Source organism: Salvia splendens, chromosome 18 (assembly GCF_004379255.2).
Source record: "Salvia splendens isolate huo1 chromosome 18, SspV2, whole genome shotgun sequence".
Classification (NCBI taxonomy): Eukaryota; Viridiplantae; Streptophyta; class Magnoliopsida; order Lamiales; family Lamiaceae; genus Salvia; species Salvia splendens.
In genome coordinates this window covers 5195097-5214424 of record NC_056049.1, presented here as the reverse complement: position 1 = coordinate 5214424, position 19328 = coordinate 5195097, and the positions used below count along the sequence as shown (strand labels likewise).

Below are 19328 nucleotides of genomic sequence, written 5' to 3'. Positions count from 1 at the left end.
TTTTTTTTTTTTGTATTTCCTGATCTTATTAGCTTTGTAGCTTGTTGAATAAGAGCAAGATTATGCAATCACACAACAGTTTCAAATCCATAGATTCAAATGCTTGCTTCTCAATGTGTTACAATTTGGCTCAATTTTTACATTCTGTCTATAATAATATACACCTAAGAAAATGATAGTTTAGTATTTTCAATTGGTGCACAATTTCCAACTATATTTTTGTTTTGGATCTTTTCCAAAAAAACATAAAAAAACTACAAAATCTACATACATGTTTTCTATAGGCTTTGAACTCTTGTACAACCGCCACATTCAATCATGCAAAAAATAAAACTCTTCTATATTAACCTCATTCCGTCACTTCTTGATCGCCGCCCTTCCGAACTCTGAATGCTGAAGGATTCCGAGGAGGGATGGGATGTTTCTGGCCGTGTAATTGGGTACGACGTGGAACTGTTGACGCTGTAGGATGATCTAGTAGTGCTGCCTGAAAGGGCACTAGTGTTTAAGAATGGTGGTTGATTTGGTTCTGGAATTTCGCAGTTTTCATCTGTCAGCATTCGGACAACGTCCACCATCGATGGTCGTTGAGCCACGGACGCCTGGGCGCAGAGGAGCCCAATTTTCAAGACTTTTGAAGCTTCTGCTGGCGGGAAGTCGCCCTTCAGAGAAGGGTCGACTGTTTCTGCTAGTCTATCCGTCTTGAAGAGCTTCCAGACCTAGAGCCAGGGGAGGGGAGGAAAATAAAGCCGGCATTATGATAACAAACAAAATGAAAGATAATCACGACATGATATGGAGTAGTGTAAGGGATATTACTGTTTGTAGGAGAGATCCAGAGTCCTCAACGAAGGCGTTGTTCTTCCTTCCACACACGATTTCAAGAACCAGAACTCCATAGCTGTAAACATCAGCCTTCTCTGTGAGCTGCCCTTTCACTATGTACTCGGGCGCCATGTATCCTCTGCAAAAAAACAAACCACGATTAGGGTTACTTTCGAACTGATCTGTTCGGTATATAGTTGAGAATTAACGCGATTTTCCTCACAATGTGCCTGCAATTCCTGTGCTGAGATGAGTTTTATCAGCTGCGAAGTTCCGAGCAAGACCAAAATCAGCTATCTTAGCATCAAAATTTTCATCAAGAAGAATATTGCTGCCCTTGATATCTCTGTGGATGATCCTCAACTCAGTACCCTCATGAAGGAACGCGATCCCCTCGGCTGTTCCAACCACAATGTTGTACCGCTCCTTCCAGTTCATGATCTTCGCCCGATTCTTATCTGCAGGGAGACGAGAAACTCAAGAATCTGACCAAAATCACCCAAACCGAAAGAGAACAACTAACTACTACAACAAACACACCAAAGAGGCAGACTTCAAGGCTCTGGTTGGGCACATATTCATAAACCAGAAGGCTTTCAGGGCCTTCGATGCTGCAGCCAATAAGCTTCACAAGATTCTTGTGCCCGATTCCACTGATGAGGTTCACTTCATTGAAGAACTCATCAACCCACTGCCTCGTGCTGAAGAAGAGCCGCTTCACAGCCACGGTCTCCCCGTTTGGGAGGGTCCCTCTGTACACAGAGCCCGCCCCTCCCTGCCCCAGTTTCCTCAACGGGTCAAAATAGTCGGTCGCCTTCTCAAGGGTCTCGTATTTGAAGTTCAAACTTGACTTGTGGTAGGAATATGAAATCTTGCCAAGATTATAACGCTCTGTATTTAGCACGAATGAAATATTATCAAGATGAACAACTCTTCCACTCCAAACATCGTATCTTCTAACTACCCATATCGCGTTAAAATACCTTGTTTTCGTCTCTCCCATCTCCGATACGCGGCGTGACCACCAAAGAGGCAGAGCATACAGAAAGCAAGTACAGAGCAAACAACGGCGACAATCACACCTCTTCTAGAAACACCTAAAATTTTCAGAATCAAACATTGACTAAACTGTTTCAATACAATGGATCAAACATTTGTCATGAATGAATCACTTTTTTACCAAGTAATCACTCTACAATGCTACAAGTCAAGAAATCAACCTTTCCAAAGCCGCCAAATAAGAACAAGATTCATTCACAGATCATCACGCTTTGTATATAAAATAAAGCAGTTGATCAAAAGAGGACAGAAGAAACTGTTACTGTATCAGCCAATCGTCAAAAACTAATCGATACAAAGAATTGAAAGTAAAATGAGCATAAAAAGACAAATTAGAAACTCAAACAGTATTAAAACACACAGAAAACTCCATAATCATCTTCCCAATCTTAATACGAGAACATAAAATTAGGTTAATTGCTAAAATATCATGAACTTCCAAATTAGGTCAATTATTGTAACAATATCACCAATTTTTCAACATGAGTATTGCAACAGTTTATAGAGGTGCCGAGATATGAAATTAGATTAAATTTAGTGAACATTGAGCTCGATTTGAAGCATATCTGAAAAATTATTCGATTCTTATTAAGCTTAAAACAACACACCGGAATCACGATTTGATGCAGTAGACTGATTGTAGAATTTCTGCGTAGAATAGCGCAAATAGCAGCCAGCATTCAACGCGCGGCCTTCGCTGCTAGGCAAACACCGCCTAATTTCCGAATTCGCCTTCGCCAAACACGCCCTACACCCCTCCGCGCCGACGCTGTTCCAGCACTCCGCCAATCCAAACGCGCCGCCGATCCCCGCCGTCGCGGACCTCCCGCCGGCCGTGACGTTGTCGATCACCTCCAAAACGCTCCTCCTGAACTCCGCCTCCGGCAGCGCGGAATTCGGCGCCGTGGAGGTGCAATTGACGGCGTCGGAGTCAGGATCGACGCTCTCGGCGAAGAACGCGTAGCTGTCGTAGCGGAGGAAGCAGCCGTCGAGGAAGATCCGGCCTCCGAAGGCGGGGACGCAGCGGGGGAGGCGCGTGCGGCTGGTGGCGTAGCACTGGAGGCAGTCGTCGCGCGAGAGGTCGGCGTGGCACTGCGCGAGGGTGTAGATGGATGCGTTGGTGGAGTTGAAGATGTAGCTGCCCCAGTTTCTGGCTGCGACTTGCTGCGGGATGGTCTCCATCGCGCTGGTGAAGAGCGGGATGAAGGAGGCGCTGGCGTTGGGCGGCGGCCGCTCGACGCTGCAGAATAAGCCGGCCTCATAAATTCGTGGGTCGGAGAGAGAGAAGGGGAGGATATGGATGATGGCAACGGCGATCCATGATAGTTTATGCATCAATGCAGCATGTAATCAACAAATCTAGTTGGATTAGCAATATTGCTTTGGGATTTGAAGAAGTTGTAAAGACAGAAGTGTTATTTTTTATCTATAGAGAAATGATGAGTTTTACAGTATGATTTTGTAGAAGAGAACTGGTACGTTCTTCCACAGTTCCTTAACCGTTCCTTAAACTACTATTTACGGGTCTCATACTTTTTAACTACATTTCTTAACTAAGTAACAAAACCTGCCACCCTCCGTTTCTTAACCGTTCCTTAAATTACTATTCATTCAATTTCATTTTTTATTTTTATTTCCAACCCAATTCAATTAAAACAAACACACTTCATTATAAACACACAACATAAAAAAATTACAACTTAAAATTCTAAAAAATAAAAAACACACAATTAAAATCCTAAAAATTAAACGTTGCATAATTTAAAATATAAATTTAAAGAAAATAAAAAAACTACCCCGCCGGCGAATCATCCCCGGAAGGCGGTCGAGGTGGAGGGGGAGTCGGAAGGCCAAGTTGTGCTGCCATATGCACAATTCCGTTCCACCAGGCCGCGTATTGGGAGGGCGAGAAGCGGGAAGTGTCCGCCATTGTGGCGGTCATGTACACCGCCATAAGGGTGTTCGAGCCTCCCCCCGATCCCGCCTGGCTTGATTCGCCTCGGCCCTTCCTCTCTCTAGCCGTCTTCGCCGCCTTCGTCCTTTGCGGCCGACGGCGCGCACGACTGGATCCCCCGTCATCCCCGGCCGTACCCGCAAACTCCTGCGGTGCACCCTCTTGTCTGCCCCTGCCCTCACCGGTGTCACCAGACGAGTATTGGTCACTCGTCATGTGCTTTGTGCGCTTTGAGGTTGAGCTCGAGCTGGAGCGGACACCGCCGGCCCACCGTTCCTCGTCCTTGACAGTCTGCCAAACATCAACAAATCTGAATTGTTTGCCGGTGTCCTGGTTGTAAACGCGCAAAGCCGCCCTCAGAATGTCGGCTCCCGAAGCTCCGCTTTGGTAGTGCGCCGCTTCGGTCGAGTAGGTGCCGCAGAATTTTTTGACCTGTTTGTCGACTCGGCCAAAGTGAGAGCGGAGCACTGTATATGTGCGCTTCCAGGAGCCTTTCGGCTTAATCTGGTGGTAGATCTCGGTGACCTTTTCCCAGAAGCGCTTGTGGGCTTGTTGATTCCCGACGATGGGATCGTACGAGACGGCGATCCAGGCGTTGTACACCGCCATCGTTTCGTTGTTGTTGTACGGATGCCGGCCTAGATCCTCCTCTTCTTCCTCCTCCTCCTCCTCGCCCGCCTCCGACTCCGTCCTGGAGCTTCCACCGCCCGGCCTCCTCCCCCTCCTCCTCCTCGCCCGGCTCGGCCTCCTCCCAGAGTGGGTTCAACGGGAAATCCTCCCGAATCTGGGATAATCCCTGCGAATACCGCGGGGCGGAGGGTCGAGCGTATGCATCCCACCCGCCGGAGCCGCCACCGCCGGAGTTTCCGTCGCCGGATATTTTTTGATGAGATGTTAGATGAAAATTGGAGAGGAAATGAAGTTGATTTTAGGAAGAATAGATGTGTAGTTGTGTGTGAAATGAGAATGAATTAGGAGTTTTATAGAGTAAAAAAATAAAAAAAAAGAAAAAATGGATATAAAACGGTAATATTTCCATTTACACATTTTTTTTATAAATTCAAATTTTAAAAAAAAGATTTATTGCGTCATAAATGACGACGCCCACTCGCGGGCCGGCGAGTGGGCTTCACGCACGACGCAGGGGCGCGCCACGTCGCCGAAGCGCGTGGTAGACGCAGGCCGTGCTGCGTCTCGCAACGACGGCACACGGCACGGCATGGGCACGGAACGCATGTCCGCAACGCGTCGCCCGCCTGTTTCGTTCCTCCGGCACGAAACGCGGAACGCGGGCGGCGCGCGTTGTGGATGCTCTAACGCATTTATTTGAAATGGTAAATAAAATTAATTTAAAAACTATTTTTATTGTATTAGAATCAACTAAATGTATAAAAAGAATTTAATAATACTATTAAATACTCCCTCCGTCCCCGATTAATTGTCACTCTTTGACTGGGCACGGGTTTTAAGAAATGTAAAGAAAAGTTTATTTGAAAAGTTAGTGGAATATGAGACCCACTTTTTTATATTGGTTTTATAATAAAATGTGAGTGAAGTGAGTTAGTGGAATATGAGACATACTTACCATTTATGATAAAAATGAAGTTTGATAATTATTGATAGACGGATCGAAATGGAAAAGAGTGACAATTAATAGGGACGGAGGGAGTATGTATTTTACGAGCTTAATGCGCATAAATGTTGGATACATTAAAAACGGCCATATCTAAATAGAATATTGATAAAATCCAACCTGATCTTACTCCAAGCTAGATCATTATATTTTAGAATTGAAGTCTACAGATGATAAATACTAACAAATACCGACGTTAACAGAAAATATTAACACAATATTAATTGATTGATAGTATTGATGTTGTGCTGACAATTTCCATTGACATCATTATTTGTCATTTGTTGATACTATAAAATTTTGAAATCTAATTATACAGATCATAACTTAGAATTGATATAATATATATAATTTGCGTTTGTTATATTTCTATCTAAAATGTAGTAGTATTTTTTTTTCAAGTGGCTATGGACAAAGAGTTTTGGTGGTCGAAATTATTATTATAATCGAATTTATTTCTCACTCAGTGAAACGAAGCTGGCATGGCCTGGGCTCATTAGTTGAGATGGGCTCCAATTGGGCCATTTTGTAAACCCAGACGGCCAGACCCAGGACCATCTGAAGCCCAGCCCAAGCCCAGGACCAGCCCGGGCCCGTGCCGCCCACCATCTATAATTAGTATTTTTAAATATAATTAGGTGATTAATCACTAATAATAGTATATTTCTCTATTTATGCATGTCATCTTGTGCACGAGACATGTTAATTTTGTCTATTATTCCAATTTTTTTGGTGTCTCCGAATAGATTCAAACAATAATAATTTAATATCAACATAAGTTTCCAAGTAAATCATGATTGCAACATTCTATTTTGACTACATCTAATTTTTTTATTATATTTTTGTTTAAGAGGCAGAAAAGATGGGTCTGAAGTTTAACTTTAAGAATACCTTGATATTTGATGAATAATTATAGAATTCTTTAAATTTGTTAGTTAGTTCATATACTTGTAGTTTTAAAAAAATGCAACATCAACTTATGTGTCGCCATCTACTAACAAAACTAACAATATTAGTTATTCATTTAGTTATACACTTTCTTTTAAAAAGAATAAATAGCATGAAAAATATTGTTAATACAAAGTCAATAAAATACACTTAAACACATTATTTAAATTTAGATTTAGTTAATGAGATATAAATATAATTTATATATTTTATTTTTGCATATAATACATTTATGATATCTTTAAAATACATAAACAAAAAATTAAAAAAAAGTCCGGCCCGGGCTGGCTAAGCAAAATTTAAAAAAAAGCCCGGCCCAATCCAACCCGCGTCAGATATGGACCTGGGCCGGGCTGGGTCTCAATATAGGCCGGCCTCAGCGAGCCCGGACCACTTGACAACTCTAGTCTCCATTTTGTGCAGTCCTTATCTAACTTCTTTTAATTTGAGTTCAAAGTTCAAACAAAATTAAAATTGTCAAATCTCAACATGAGCATCCACATATTCCAGCAAAATTAAAATTGTCAAAACTCATAAACTAAACCCATTTTCCTATTATTTCTTCCCATCCACATTTAGGAATTTTAATTAAGAATAATAGTGTTATTCTTCTTGAAATTTCGCATTTTCAATTCATTTCATAACATGATGATATTAGAACATTCGGGAGGTTGTTGAGGTCAATTTTGTTGTCAACCTATGAAATTAAAGAGATACTACTAACATTCTAAAATTGATTTCGGTCAAACTAAAATATTGGTTCGTAGAAGCAAGGACGAAAAGAAATTTGCAGTCATTATTCCTCAAGTAATTTGTTAATTGCATTTAATAAAATGAAATATTACTAAGCAAGTTGCAGGAAGATGAATTGTAAACCTTTGAATTTCGAACATTAAGATTCTAGAACATTTTATTGATTTTATATATTTTTAGTAAATTGCATCATGATAAACTATGTGACCAATACACAATTATTTTTCTGATTTATATAGTCAAAATTATTACTACATCTTTCAATGTTTACTCGAATTAAATTGACTAATTAATAACCGGTGAAGTTGAAACTTAACAATGTTAATGAGGAGATTTAATCAGAAATGTCTTCATCATAGTTATATTGAATTAATTACGATCATTAGGACATGTGATTCCGATATTTTACCTATTCGATTACGTGTCCACCAATAAAACATAAATATTAGGAAATGGATAAAGGTACATAACTTTTTAATCGGAGCGAATCAGTTTTATATTTACCAGTTTTATTATTATTTATATTATTTACTTATGAATTAAATTACTCTTATTATATTTTTATCACTATTTTCATTCTACAATAAGAGTCATATTTTGTCATTTCGGTCTATCCCATAATAAGAGTCACATTTTACTTTTATCATAAATGGTAAGTAGGTCTCGTATTCCACTAACTTACTACGCTCACATTCTTTGATAAAATCAATATAAAAAAGTTGACACCTTATTACACTAACTTTTCCAATTCACTATTTTTTACATTTTTTAAAATCGCGCTCAAATCAATGTGACTCCTACTATAGGACGGAAAGAATATATTTTAATAGTAAAAAAACATTAATCTTGATATAAATCTTCAAATTAAAATCTCCATATCTAAATACACTCCTACTCCATCGATTAATCTTTGAAAGTTCCACCTTTTTTTGCTCCCTCAAATATTTATTAGTCCGATCCTATGAATCTCATCAAATTAAATTACATATTACAATCTTGATATTCCCGGGTGAATGATTAATTATACTTCTAATTAAATCTCCTATTCCTACTACATCAAATTATATCAATCCAATTCTAAATCTCCTATTCATGGCTAATATTTGGATTCGATGATGAAGATGAAACAATGAGTTCAAATGAGCCGAACAATGATCTGAGTTTGAATTTTGATTTTGAAAATTTGCATGGAGATGATATACACAACGAGGTACTACGAGAAGATATTTACCAAATTTATTACTCCATAATTTATACGATAAATTATCCTCGTTTTTTTTTATTTTCTTTTTATTGCCTTTCATACGTTAGATGTTTTTATTTTTAAGTTTAAAATGTCAAAAAGAAAATCATGTGACCCCTAGACTTGATTGTTGTAACTTTTCTTGTATTGTTAAAATGAAGGTGTAAATTAGATATTGATAGTATAAAAGCATAGAGTTATTAGAAATCATATTATATTAATTTAATTTTGTTGTACGTAGATGATATGCACAATTCATATGAACACACATTTGATGAGCTACTTTGAGATGGTCCTAAATCGGGCATGGTGTTTGATTATGCAAAAAGACGTATGAGGCGTACAATTCATTTGCAAAAAAGCAAGGTTTTGCGTAATTTTTACAAGTAATACTGGTAAGTATCTTGTGTTGTCATGTGATCGAGCTGGGAAGTCGGCTTGCAAGAAACGTATAAAAAGAATAGGTTGTGATGCACACATCAATGCTATTCTTTTTGTATGTTTCTTGCCGACTTCCCAGCCCGATCATATGACAACACAAGATACTTACAGTATTACTTCTAAAAATCAGAAACCTTGCTTTTTTGCAAATGAATTATACGCCTCATAGAGTCTTTTTGCATAATCAAACACCGTGCCCGAGTTGAGACCTTCTCGAAGTAGCTCAATCAAATGTGTGTTAATATAAAATTATAAATTGTGCATGTATCTACGTACAACAAAATTAATATAATATGGTTTCTGATAACTTTATGCATTTATACTATCAATATCTAATTTATACCATCCTTTTAACCACACAAGAAAAAACACAACAATAAAGTCTAACGCACATCATTTTCGTTTCAACTATTTTAAACTTAAAAATAAAAAACAATTATCATCTGAAAAGGAAATAAAAATAAATAAATAACAGAGTGGGTAATTTATACGTATAGATTATGGAGTAATAAATTTGGTAAATACTTTCTCGAAGTATCTCGTTGTGTGTATCATCTCCATGCAAATTTTCAAAATCAAAATTCGAACTCAGATCATTGTTCGGCTCATTTGAACTCATTATCTCGTCTTCATCCTCGGATCTAAATATGTTGTACATAATATCATTAGGGTTAGCCATGGATGTTGCTCAAGTTTCTTGCCATCTCTAACTATGGAGTAGGAGTATTAAATGTGGAGTTTTGATCACAAAATTAGTGGCAACTCCATGGAGTAGGAGTATTAGATGTGGAGATATTTAAATATCAAGATTTATGTTTGTTTTAGGACTAGATATACTAAATTTAGATTTTTTTAATCGAAAGAGTATGAATAAGATATTTAGAATTAGATTGATTTAATTTGATGGAGTAGGAATAGGAGATTTAATTAGATATATAATTAATAATTCTAATCGATGAGTAGGAATAGGAGAATTAGATATGACAACTGATATACAATTAATAATTTACCTAAGAAGTATCAAGATTGCAATATGTAATTTAATTTGATGAGATTCATATAATCATGAGTAGGAATAGGAGAATAAGATACGACAACTTAATTTATTGAGATATTCAAATATTAAGATCAAAGAATAGACTAAGGAATAATTAAAAAAAACTAAAAGTGATATTAATAAATATTTGAAGGAGAGAAAAAAAGTTGGATCTTTAAAAGATTAATTGATGGAGTAGGAGTATTTAGATATGGATATCTTAATTTGGAGATTTACATCGAGATTAATGTTTCTTTTATCATTAGTATATAATAAAAACATTATAGAGGTAATTTAGTAAGTAACAACATAAATTATAAAGCTGGTCAATATAAAACTGGTTCGGTCCAATTAAAAAATTAAGGGCATTATATGTAGAAATAGTTCACATTTATCTTTTCCATACTTCCTTTATGTCACGACGAGACAAAATATGTTTAAATTTAATTTCCACTCTCCGGCATACATAAATAGTGATGTAATTAATTAGGAATCGATTAATAAACATAGCTTTTCTCAATGGAATTCAAGAGATCACATTTTTGTAAAAAAGGAAGACTAAAGGACTTTCCAATCGCTCTATTGGACTTGTGCAAACACGTGAATTACAGCAAAGACGAAAAATAGTAGTTTATGTCCTAAAATTGATTATAAAAAAAATTTGTAGAATAAAGTCCAAAGCCTGCTATCAATTTCTGTCTCGTTCACATCATCTATGGTCAAAAAAAGTGCAAATTGATGGCAAATTGTTTATTCTCAGTTTAAGGGGAAATTTGATCGGGGAATAATTAGGGAAATTAAATTTCTTGTATTTGACTTCTTTTGATAAAAATTGATTGCAATAACTAAGGAATTATTCTTTATTTTTTCTCATGTGTTTTTCATTCTTGTATTTAGTTAAGTACTACTCAAAAAATCCTAAACACTAAAACTAATTCCATTTTATCTGAAAAAAGAAAGAACATTTTCAATAGGCATGTATCTTGAAATAACTATTTCGCTATACATAAATTAACAAAGTCCCTAAAAAGACAATACAATTACATATTACACTTAATCCATCTGGAATTTTATATTTCCTCAATATGCAACTAAACAGTTTTAATAAACTAATGAAGCTTAGTTTTGGTAAAAAAAAACGTTTATTTATTTGTACTTTGTAGTATGGAGCAGAAAACACTGTAGTGAAAACTTAATAAAAACGTGGATACTTTTTGAAAAATTTCCAACTTCGTTAATGAAAATTTCAATGTGTATATAAGCAAACTTCCAGTGATACTGATTCAGAAATTTCCACGTTTCTAAAATTTAAAAATCCAGTTCTCATTATGTAACAAAAAGAATGAGCTACTAAATGTACATGATGATCTACAATCTTTTCAATACAACTAATTGCAACGACAAACAAAACCAAAATTTACACTGCTTTTATACACACAACTTGCCTACCTACTGAAAACTGTTGCTCTAAGTCGTCTCGGTCAGGTTGCTAATCATGTTCTCCTATTTCACCAATTCTCCTAAGAAACCCCGGTACTTTCATGCATTCAAGTTCATTAAATTATCTAATTCCATGTTCTGACGACGGTATATACATGTTTGTAAGTGTTGGCAGAGATTTTTTTGGTCAAAAAACTTAAGTCAGTTGCCAAACCTCGTACCTGTGTGATGCCTACTGCACCAAAGACATCACTGGATTCCTTGCCGGAGAAGCTGCTACACTTTACTCGCAGCTTGTCACCAATCACAAACTTTCTTCCCGAACCAGTCTGCAAGGTACAGGGATCAATTTTGATAGAATTAATGACAAATTCCAGCACAAAATTCTTAAGTATTATTTTCTTAATGTGTATTTTGACTGTGACATTCACAAGCAGCGGCCTTTTATCATAATTATTGTGTCTTAAGAATTTCAAGTAAAAAGCCAGTTGATCTATTCTTGAATTCTGACATCTCAAGTCCTAACATGATTTCATTACATTAGGTCTCAGTAGGGTCTTTCCATATCAGTGAAAATCAGTTAGGGGCGTCTCACATTAACTAATTCGACTTTTACAGTTAAACCATATTAAATTGGAAAATGGGAGATATGATTGTCGTTTACCTCAAACCGGTACATCCCACGGATATCACTTCCACAATCAAGGACTAGTCCATGAGCACGGATTTGGTGAACCTTGGCGGTTAACTCTGTTCCAATTGTCAACTTCTTTGCATGTAGGGGAGTGTCAACTGTAGATGCATATCATCATATGTGCTTAGAACACCGACATCTTAGCAATGACTAAATATTCCAATCATGTTAAAAATTGAGGTTAATACTTAAGACATGGGTAAAGATTTTCCAAAGTGGGACCAATTGCTACCTTTTGAAGGGTGATTTAGAGCAGAAGATTTGTCTGCCTCATCACACTCAGTAGCACTTCGAATCAGAATAGATGATAAGCTTTCCACAGCTTCTGCAGGCTGATTATCCTTATTTTCTTGCTCCATTTCAGCACTTTGTAGCACAATAGATGATAAGCTTTCCACAGATTTGTCTGTCCAGACTCTGTGTTTGTTGCACAGAAGTGGATGTTTTAGGTAAACTGGCCTTGAGAGATAAGTTGATATTACCGCGCACGTCTAGGCCTATGCACATCAAATTTAGCACTTGGCCAATTGATACCACATCAGAAACTCTGGACACCTGAAAGAAATAAATGTATTTCCTAAGAATAACAAAAAATATGTAGAATAAGAGAGTGGCGAAACAACAAAAGGTAATAAAGATTCACAAACCGGTTTGTGTGCTAATTCGGAAATGTGAAGGAGACCCTGTTGGCCTCCATTGAACTCTACAAAGGCACCATATTCCTTTATCGATGTTACAATACCTTTATATACACCTCCCTTTACAATCTCACGACCCACTAAGAAATCAATCTGAAAAATTGAAATCCCAATGGAATTATATGAATTTGGGTGACCATGTAAAAACAATTTGTCTTCATAATGTTATTGTCAAGAAACAAAAGCACATACAAACCAAACTATATGCAAGTACTGCAGACATTTACCTTTTCCATCACTTTATCAAGTACTGATTGGTTTTTAGCCACCACGGTAAGAGAACCATCATTCACAGATATCCTTCCACCGGTAGCATAAACATGGTCTCAATGAAATACTGTTTGAAGTCAAGGGTGAATGCAGAAACTTAGAGAAGATATCCATAAGAATTTATTTAATTTTTGGCTTCAAGATAAAGTGCCAAGAAATAGGTGAACCCTTGTTAGAAAATTATCAAATGAATAGGGATTGTCAATAAGATAGTGATAGCATAACCTTTCCAATGCAATAAAGTTACCCAATATCTATTTTCTTTGTTAACAAGAGCGATATTTTAAAACAGTTCTCTGAAAGCATATTGGTACAGAACAAGCCAAGAAGAAATTTCAATTTCTTATACAAGTGAAAACATACAAAAGTACTTTGCAATCCAGCCATGGGATGCTATATAAGCTCAATTCAATAATAAATAATTTTTTCTAATGTAATAGACGCTGTTAAAGCCTCGAACATGGCAATAAGCTGCATTGGTGGTAAAAAGAAACATATGCCCATAGGCTTATAGATGACATGGCTTGTAACTAGAAGAGAAAACCAGACCTGTTTCTTCTTCAATCTTTCTCTTTATCGCACCAAGAGGACCAATCAAGCGACGAATTGCTTCATTGCTGTACTTCAAGTTCACTGATATTGGAGAGAAGTGTCAACTTATTAAAATAAAAATAGGAGAAAATGACTTCCAGGTTACAAACAATTAGCATCAACTCATCTGTTAAAAATAAAAAAAAAAAGAAAAAAAAATGAAACAAAAGAAAAGCCCCCTATTGGCAGCAACTCATCTGTTAAAAAGGAGAAGTATCAATTACACTTACATATACGTGGAGAATTTCTGTCATCATGAGTACGTGGAACATTTATCTCTTCTTCCATATGGTCAAGGATTTGAATGCGGCCTTTACGCGCTGGCTCTAAAGGCTCGCATATTATATCTAAAGGGATTCCTGCAGGTTTTATATCCAACTGAATTGCTGTGACTCCATTTCGAGTTCCAGCAATTTTGAAGTCCATATCTCCCAAATGATCCTCCAAACCCTTTAGCCATAATATAGAAAGGAATAAATAAAAGATCTCATGTCTACAATCAAAAGATCATTCAGGAACAGCAGACATAACGCACTACAATTTAAAAGGAACACATCAGACTGGATTTTTATTTTGAGTGATACACTGTGTAGACACTTCCACATAAATAAATGCAACGTAACTTTCTGGAAATTTTCTTGGTTCCAGACCTGATAAATTAAAATATTTCTTGATAAACTGTCTTTGTCAATAAAAAATCATCATAAACATCAAGCAGTTAAATCAGCAATATGATCTTGACTTGCCGAATGACAGTATGACACAAGATCAAACAACAAGAAGTCAACACGTTTCATAGGATGGATTCTACACCCGAGGAAAATAAAAAGGAACTTCAAACACAAGATTGAAAAAGAAATATACTTGCCAAATCGTCTAAATATTAATCCTAAGTGTACCAAGTTACTTTCAACTTTAGACTGACATTAAAAAAGTTTACTTCGGTGAATCAAATTTGAATTTTGAATGCAAAATAGGTAAGAAACTTTTTCCTCAGAAACACCCATATAAGTTCAACAGCGGTAAGCCTTACAAGAATATCAGTCAATATTCTGTAGTCCTTGATTTCACCAGTTGCAGGATCAGTTTCACTGATAAGTCCCACTGATAAACCTGCTACATGTTCCCTCAATGGAATGCCAGCATCCATTAAGGCCAAGCTACCTACAAAAGAAAATGTGCAAAGTTATTCTCAAGGGACTTAAATAGATTGCTACATGCAATGAGTAAGCAAAATTTCACCAAACAGGATATAAAGTTCCTGGACAGTCTCAAAGCCAACCTGCACAAACAGAAGCCATTGATGTTGATCCATCTGAGGCCATGACTTCTGAATTGATACGAACAGTATATGGACAATTTTCTTCGGGAGGCATTACAGCAAGAAGTGCTTTCTCGGCAAGGGTACCTGCAAAACAAAGATTCATCACAATCCAATGTGAGGGAAGTAGCAAACCAGTGGAATTCATGTGATATGGATAAAGCGGGAATTCGCAAAACAGAAGACAATGATAAGAATGATGTTAGCATCTTAAAACTCCTTCAGCCAGGGATATATTATGGTCAAATAACCATAAAGAACTACAGACGATCATTCACCAGTAAATACTCGTATAAACATGCAAAAAACACATTACCACAAGGATTATGTTTCACCAAGTATAGCAACAGGAAAACATAACAGTCACTAAGCACGGACTATATGGAGGAGGGGCAAACATAGGCAGTTTAAAAGATGGGTAATTAGGTGCTGTTTCACAGTAACAGCATCTTACAATTATATCAAGCATTTAATAGAAATGTGAATCACAAAAGCAGCTACTAAAATATTACAAAAATAGACACTACATGTGCATTGTGCATTGTGCGTTGTGTAAGTACTAAATTCCAGTCCAACTATTTATAAGCTAAAAGAAAAGCCTTGTAAACATTGATGCACAGTCCAAAAGCAGTCTAATATGCACATAAAAGTCATTGCTCGTCATTTATCAAGGTACAATAAGTAGGAAGTCTAAAGGGACAAATATTACAATAAAACAAGAAAGTTACATGACTATTTGGAAATGTCAGTAGCTCACCATGTCCAACTTCGCATCTGTTCAGTCCAACTCGCTTACCAACTTCACTGGTGCAAAATGGTGGAAAACTGTAGTGAAGCATAAATCTCTTTGTTGAAGGACCAACCAGAGAATCCAAAACTTGAGCTTCTCCAGGTGCACCAAGGGTCACAGTACAAAGAACCTAGCCACATATGAAATGAAGGAAGAAAAGTAAGCACTTCAGAAGAAAGAATTTAGAACATCAAATTTCATCAAGTTTGCTATATTCAATCACATCTTCTGGCACCTCGATGGATTACCTGAGTATCTCCGCGAGAAAATATAGATGAACCATGTAGCACGGGCAAATGACCGGCTTCACAATACAAAGGCCTGACTTCATCAAGGCGTCTTCCATCAACTCTAATTCCTTAACCAATTATCCTTCTGCGAACAACCTGAAATGGCCAGACACAATGTCAAAAACATAATAAAGTAATACTCCCTCCGTCCCCAAAGAATATGCACTTTGGGTTCGGAACGGGTTTTAATGTAAAATTGGTAAAGTAAGAGAGAAGTAGAGAGAAAAAAGTAAATAAAGTATTGTTAGTGGAGAATGGGTCTCTTCTCATTAGAGATCATTAGAGAGAAGATACTTTCCAAAATTAGAAAGTGCATATTCTTGTGGGGCGGACTAAAAAGGAAAGAGTGCATATTCTTGTGGGACGGAAGGAGTATAAATTTACTAGCTGGAGCTAAATGTAGTGTTGACCAAGGGAAAAGAGATCCCATCTTTAGCAGTATAGATCTTCTTTTCAAGCATTTGACGTTCTTAGCGATCAGTTTAAAATATTTTTATAAATGTAGAACAATTTTCAATTCTGCCAATAATGCTTATTCAAGGGCATCCCATTTCTTGCTTCCCATCCCACCAAAAAGAAAGGTAGGGACTAGTGAGAATGTAAGATAGTACATATTTGATTCCTTATATGGAAACATGACTTCTGCTCTAAACATTGAGAGTGATGCACAGACCTTTTTCCGCACATTATCTACTGTGTTTGATAGAACTTTAAGACCTTCTTCATCACCTTCTTCCTCAAGTATTTTCTTCACATCCCGTCCAATATTATCCAAGGCTTCACCCCTTTCAAACTGCACAGACATTTTGCACAATGCATCCAAATAAATAAATAAAGAACCTCAGAAATGTAATATAATGCGGTTTGAGAGAGTATGATTCTTTGTGCAAATATCAGTATTTTCTGTATTCTGAAATAACCTTGCCACATGTAGGGTCCGTAAACACAGCTTCAATTGGACCTTCGGAAAAGCTCCTTATTCTTTCATAAGTATCCTCAGATACTGTGTATAGCTTATAATCCATTTTCTGTTTACCAGCCTTGGCTGCCAGCCTTAGTTGAGGCTCAAGATATTTAACTGCCTGAGCAATCAAAAGTAAGCTCATACAATAAGTAGCAGGATGAAGCAGTACAAGAAGTAAAAACTCACCTCAGGATGAGCAAATCTTAAAGCAGCTTCCAAGTCTCTTTCAGATATTTCACGTGATTGGAAATCTATCATCAATGTTTTGTCTTTCGTGCATGCATAAACCAAGTTAAGATCGCTCAGACAAAACTGCAAAAACGTCCATGAGATACAAATTAGACTATAGCAAAAGCATCCGAGTTACTAAAAGGAAATACTAATGTATTCCAGAAAATTAAGACTGGAGATAAGCTAAGAACATTTGAAAAAAGGACTTAACAAGGTTGAGAATCTTGAGACAAAACAAAAAGAAGAAGAAAAGGCAAGATCAGCCTTATGAGAATGACCAAGTTAATCTGTCTATCCTTTTCTAGCCTATGCAGAAAACTGAAATCAACCAGCAAAGATCAGCAATCAAGTGTGCGAATTCCATCAACAGATAAAACAAATTATAATAACTCTACTAACTCACTATTCAAAATACTCCCTCCGTGCACCAATAAATGACCCATTTCGCCATTTTCGTCCGCCCACCAATAAATGTCCCATTTGCTTTTTAAAATTTTTTGGTAATGGACCCCCACTTTATTTCACTCACATTTCATTATTAAAGCAATATATAAAAGTAGGACCCACATTCCACTGACCTTTCCATTCACTTTCCACTATATTTCTTAAAACTCGTGCCCGGTCAAATATTGCCTTATATTGGTGGACGGAGGGAGTATAAATATAAATTGCTTAAACTAGAGAATGTGTCTTTGCTGTAACAAGATTGAGAAGGAGTATTTCAAGTTAGGCACGTTGAGTAAGCTATGTAGCAAACAAAAAAGAAAACTGAACAACTTAAAATCCTAATAAACGGTAACTAGCTATAAGACATGTGTAATTGACAATGAAATACAAGTTCTACATCCCTAAAAACTACAAGTATAAAAAATTAAGAAGGTATTTCGAACACCTCATCCATGCTCGGATTGACAATGAACATCTGATAACATCATAGCAGCAGATGCAGCGTTAGCTGCCATTTCATCCGGATCATGCTTCCCATAAGATGAGAGGACACTCGCCATAACCATCACAATAAGAACGTGCGCTGATACACATGAACAGAGCAGTTCTAACATAACAAGCTGGAAATATGTTCTTCCAATGCTACTTTAGTCTTTACCTGAACCTCATGGTCAAATCCAGGAGGAAAAAGAGGCCTTATAGGTCGATCAATGAGGCGGCAACATAAGAGCTCACGCTCTTTCGGAGCTCCCTCCCTCCGCATGAATGTGTTTGGAATCATACCCTGGGCAAAATGCTTCTCCTGATAATCCACCTGATCAAAACACGAAATTCAAACAACTTCATCACTTAAAAATGTGAATTAGCGCAGAAAATGTCATCTAACATAAGAAAAGCATACAATGAGGGGTAAAAAATCGCGGCTGCCGTCGCTCTTAGCTGAAGCGACTGTGGACAACACTCTCGTCTCTTCCATGGACAAAACGACGGAGCCGTTCGCGAATCGAGCCATTCTACCCGTTTCCATCGTGATCTTCCGCGTTCCGATCTCGAATTCTTCAGTGAACGTCTCGAGAACCTTCTTTCCGGCAGCTCCGGAGTCTGTGGACGTGGTTGATTGTGGGATGACGACGGAGGCGCGTGGGAAATGCGGCCGCCGCAGATGGTGCTGAATTTGATCCGACGCTATGGTATGGTTGTGAGTAAGGGGTTTGCTTTGCTCACCACCGGCGCCATTAGAGCATCTCCCATAGAGATAGACTAGCCATACCCCATCTGGCCACAAACTCCACCTGCCACATCATCGGCACTAAAAATTGCTCTTACCACATCATCAGTACAAGCAAACAATATGACAGCCATAGCCTAGCCACAATAAATAAAATTATAAAAAATAAATAATTAACAATCACACAAACTAAGGAATTAAATTTACGACACAGATACAGGAAAATTCAATAATAATACAATAATTATTGAAAAATTTAAAAAATACATTAATTAAAAAAATTATATTAATTTAAAAAAAACTCCTCCTCCACACACGAGCCCCCCGCCTCCGCCTCACTCCTCGTCGTCGCCGTTGTCGCCGCTATCCGGGAGCCCCAAATTTGCGGCATCTGAGCCCCCCAACTGTGCCGCGGCGGCATTCAAATCGGCCCGCATACTCACGAGCATTGAGTAAAGAAAACTCTTCTCCT

The 19328-nt window shown here is 37.3% G+C and overlaps 1 protein-coding gene and 1 pseudogene across 1 annotated transcript; both read right to left on the bottom strand.

Moving 5' to 3' along the window:
* Positions 1-68: 68 nt before the first annotated feature.
* Positions 69-3322, bottom strand: LOC121776243 (cysteine-rich receptor-like protein kinase 42). Its single transcript, XM_042173404.1, has 6 exons — positions 2493-3322; positions 1809-1922; positions 1366-1716; positions 1049-1283; positions 820-964; positions 69-719 (listed from the first exon to the last, which is right to left on the bottom strand). Exons 1-6 carry the CDS (start codon positions 3217-3219, stop codon positions 339-341), a joined length of 1953 nt encoding a protein of 650 aa, XP_042029338.1. The 5' UTR covers positions 3220-3322; the 3' UTR covers positions 69-338.
* Positions 3323-11194: 7872 nt separating this feature from the next.
* On the bottom strand, positions 11195-18864 carry LOC121775763 (annotated as a pseudogene).
* Positions 18865-19328: the final 464 nt, after the last annotated feature.

Coding starts and splice junctions, on each gene's coding strand:
- LOC121776243 (XM_042173404.1), bottom strand. CDS start 3,219: ATGCATAAACTATCATGGATCGCCGTTGCCATCATCCATATCCTCCCC. Junction 1,284..1,365: donor CCTTGAAGTCTGCCTCTTTG/GTGTGTTTGTTG, acceptor GTCTCCCTGCAG/ATAAGAATCGGGCGAAGATC. Junction 965..1,048: donor ACAGGAATTGCAGGCACATT/GTGAGGAAAATC, acceptor GTTTTTTTGCAG/AGGATACATGGCGCCCGAGT.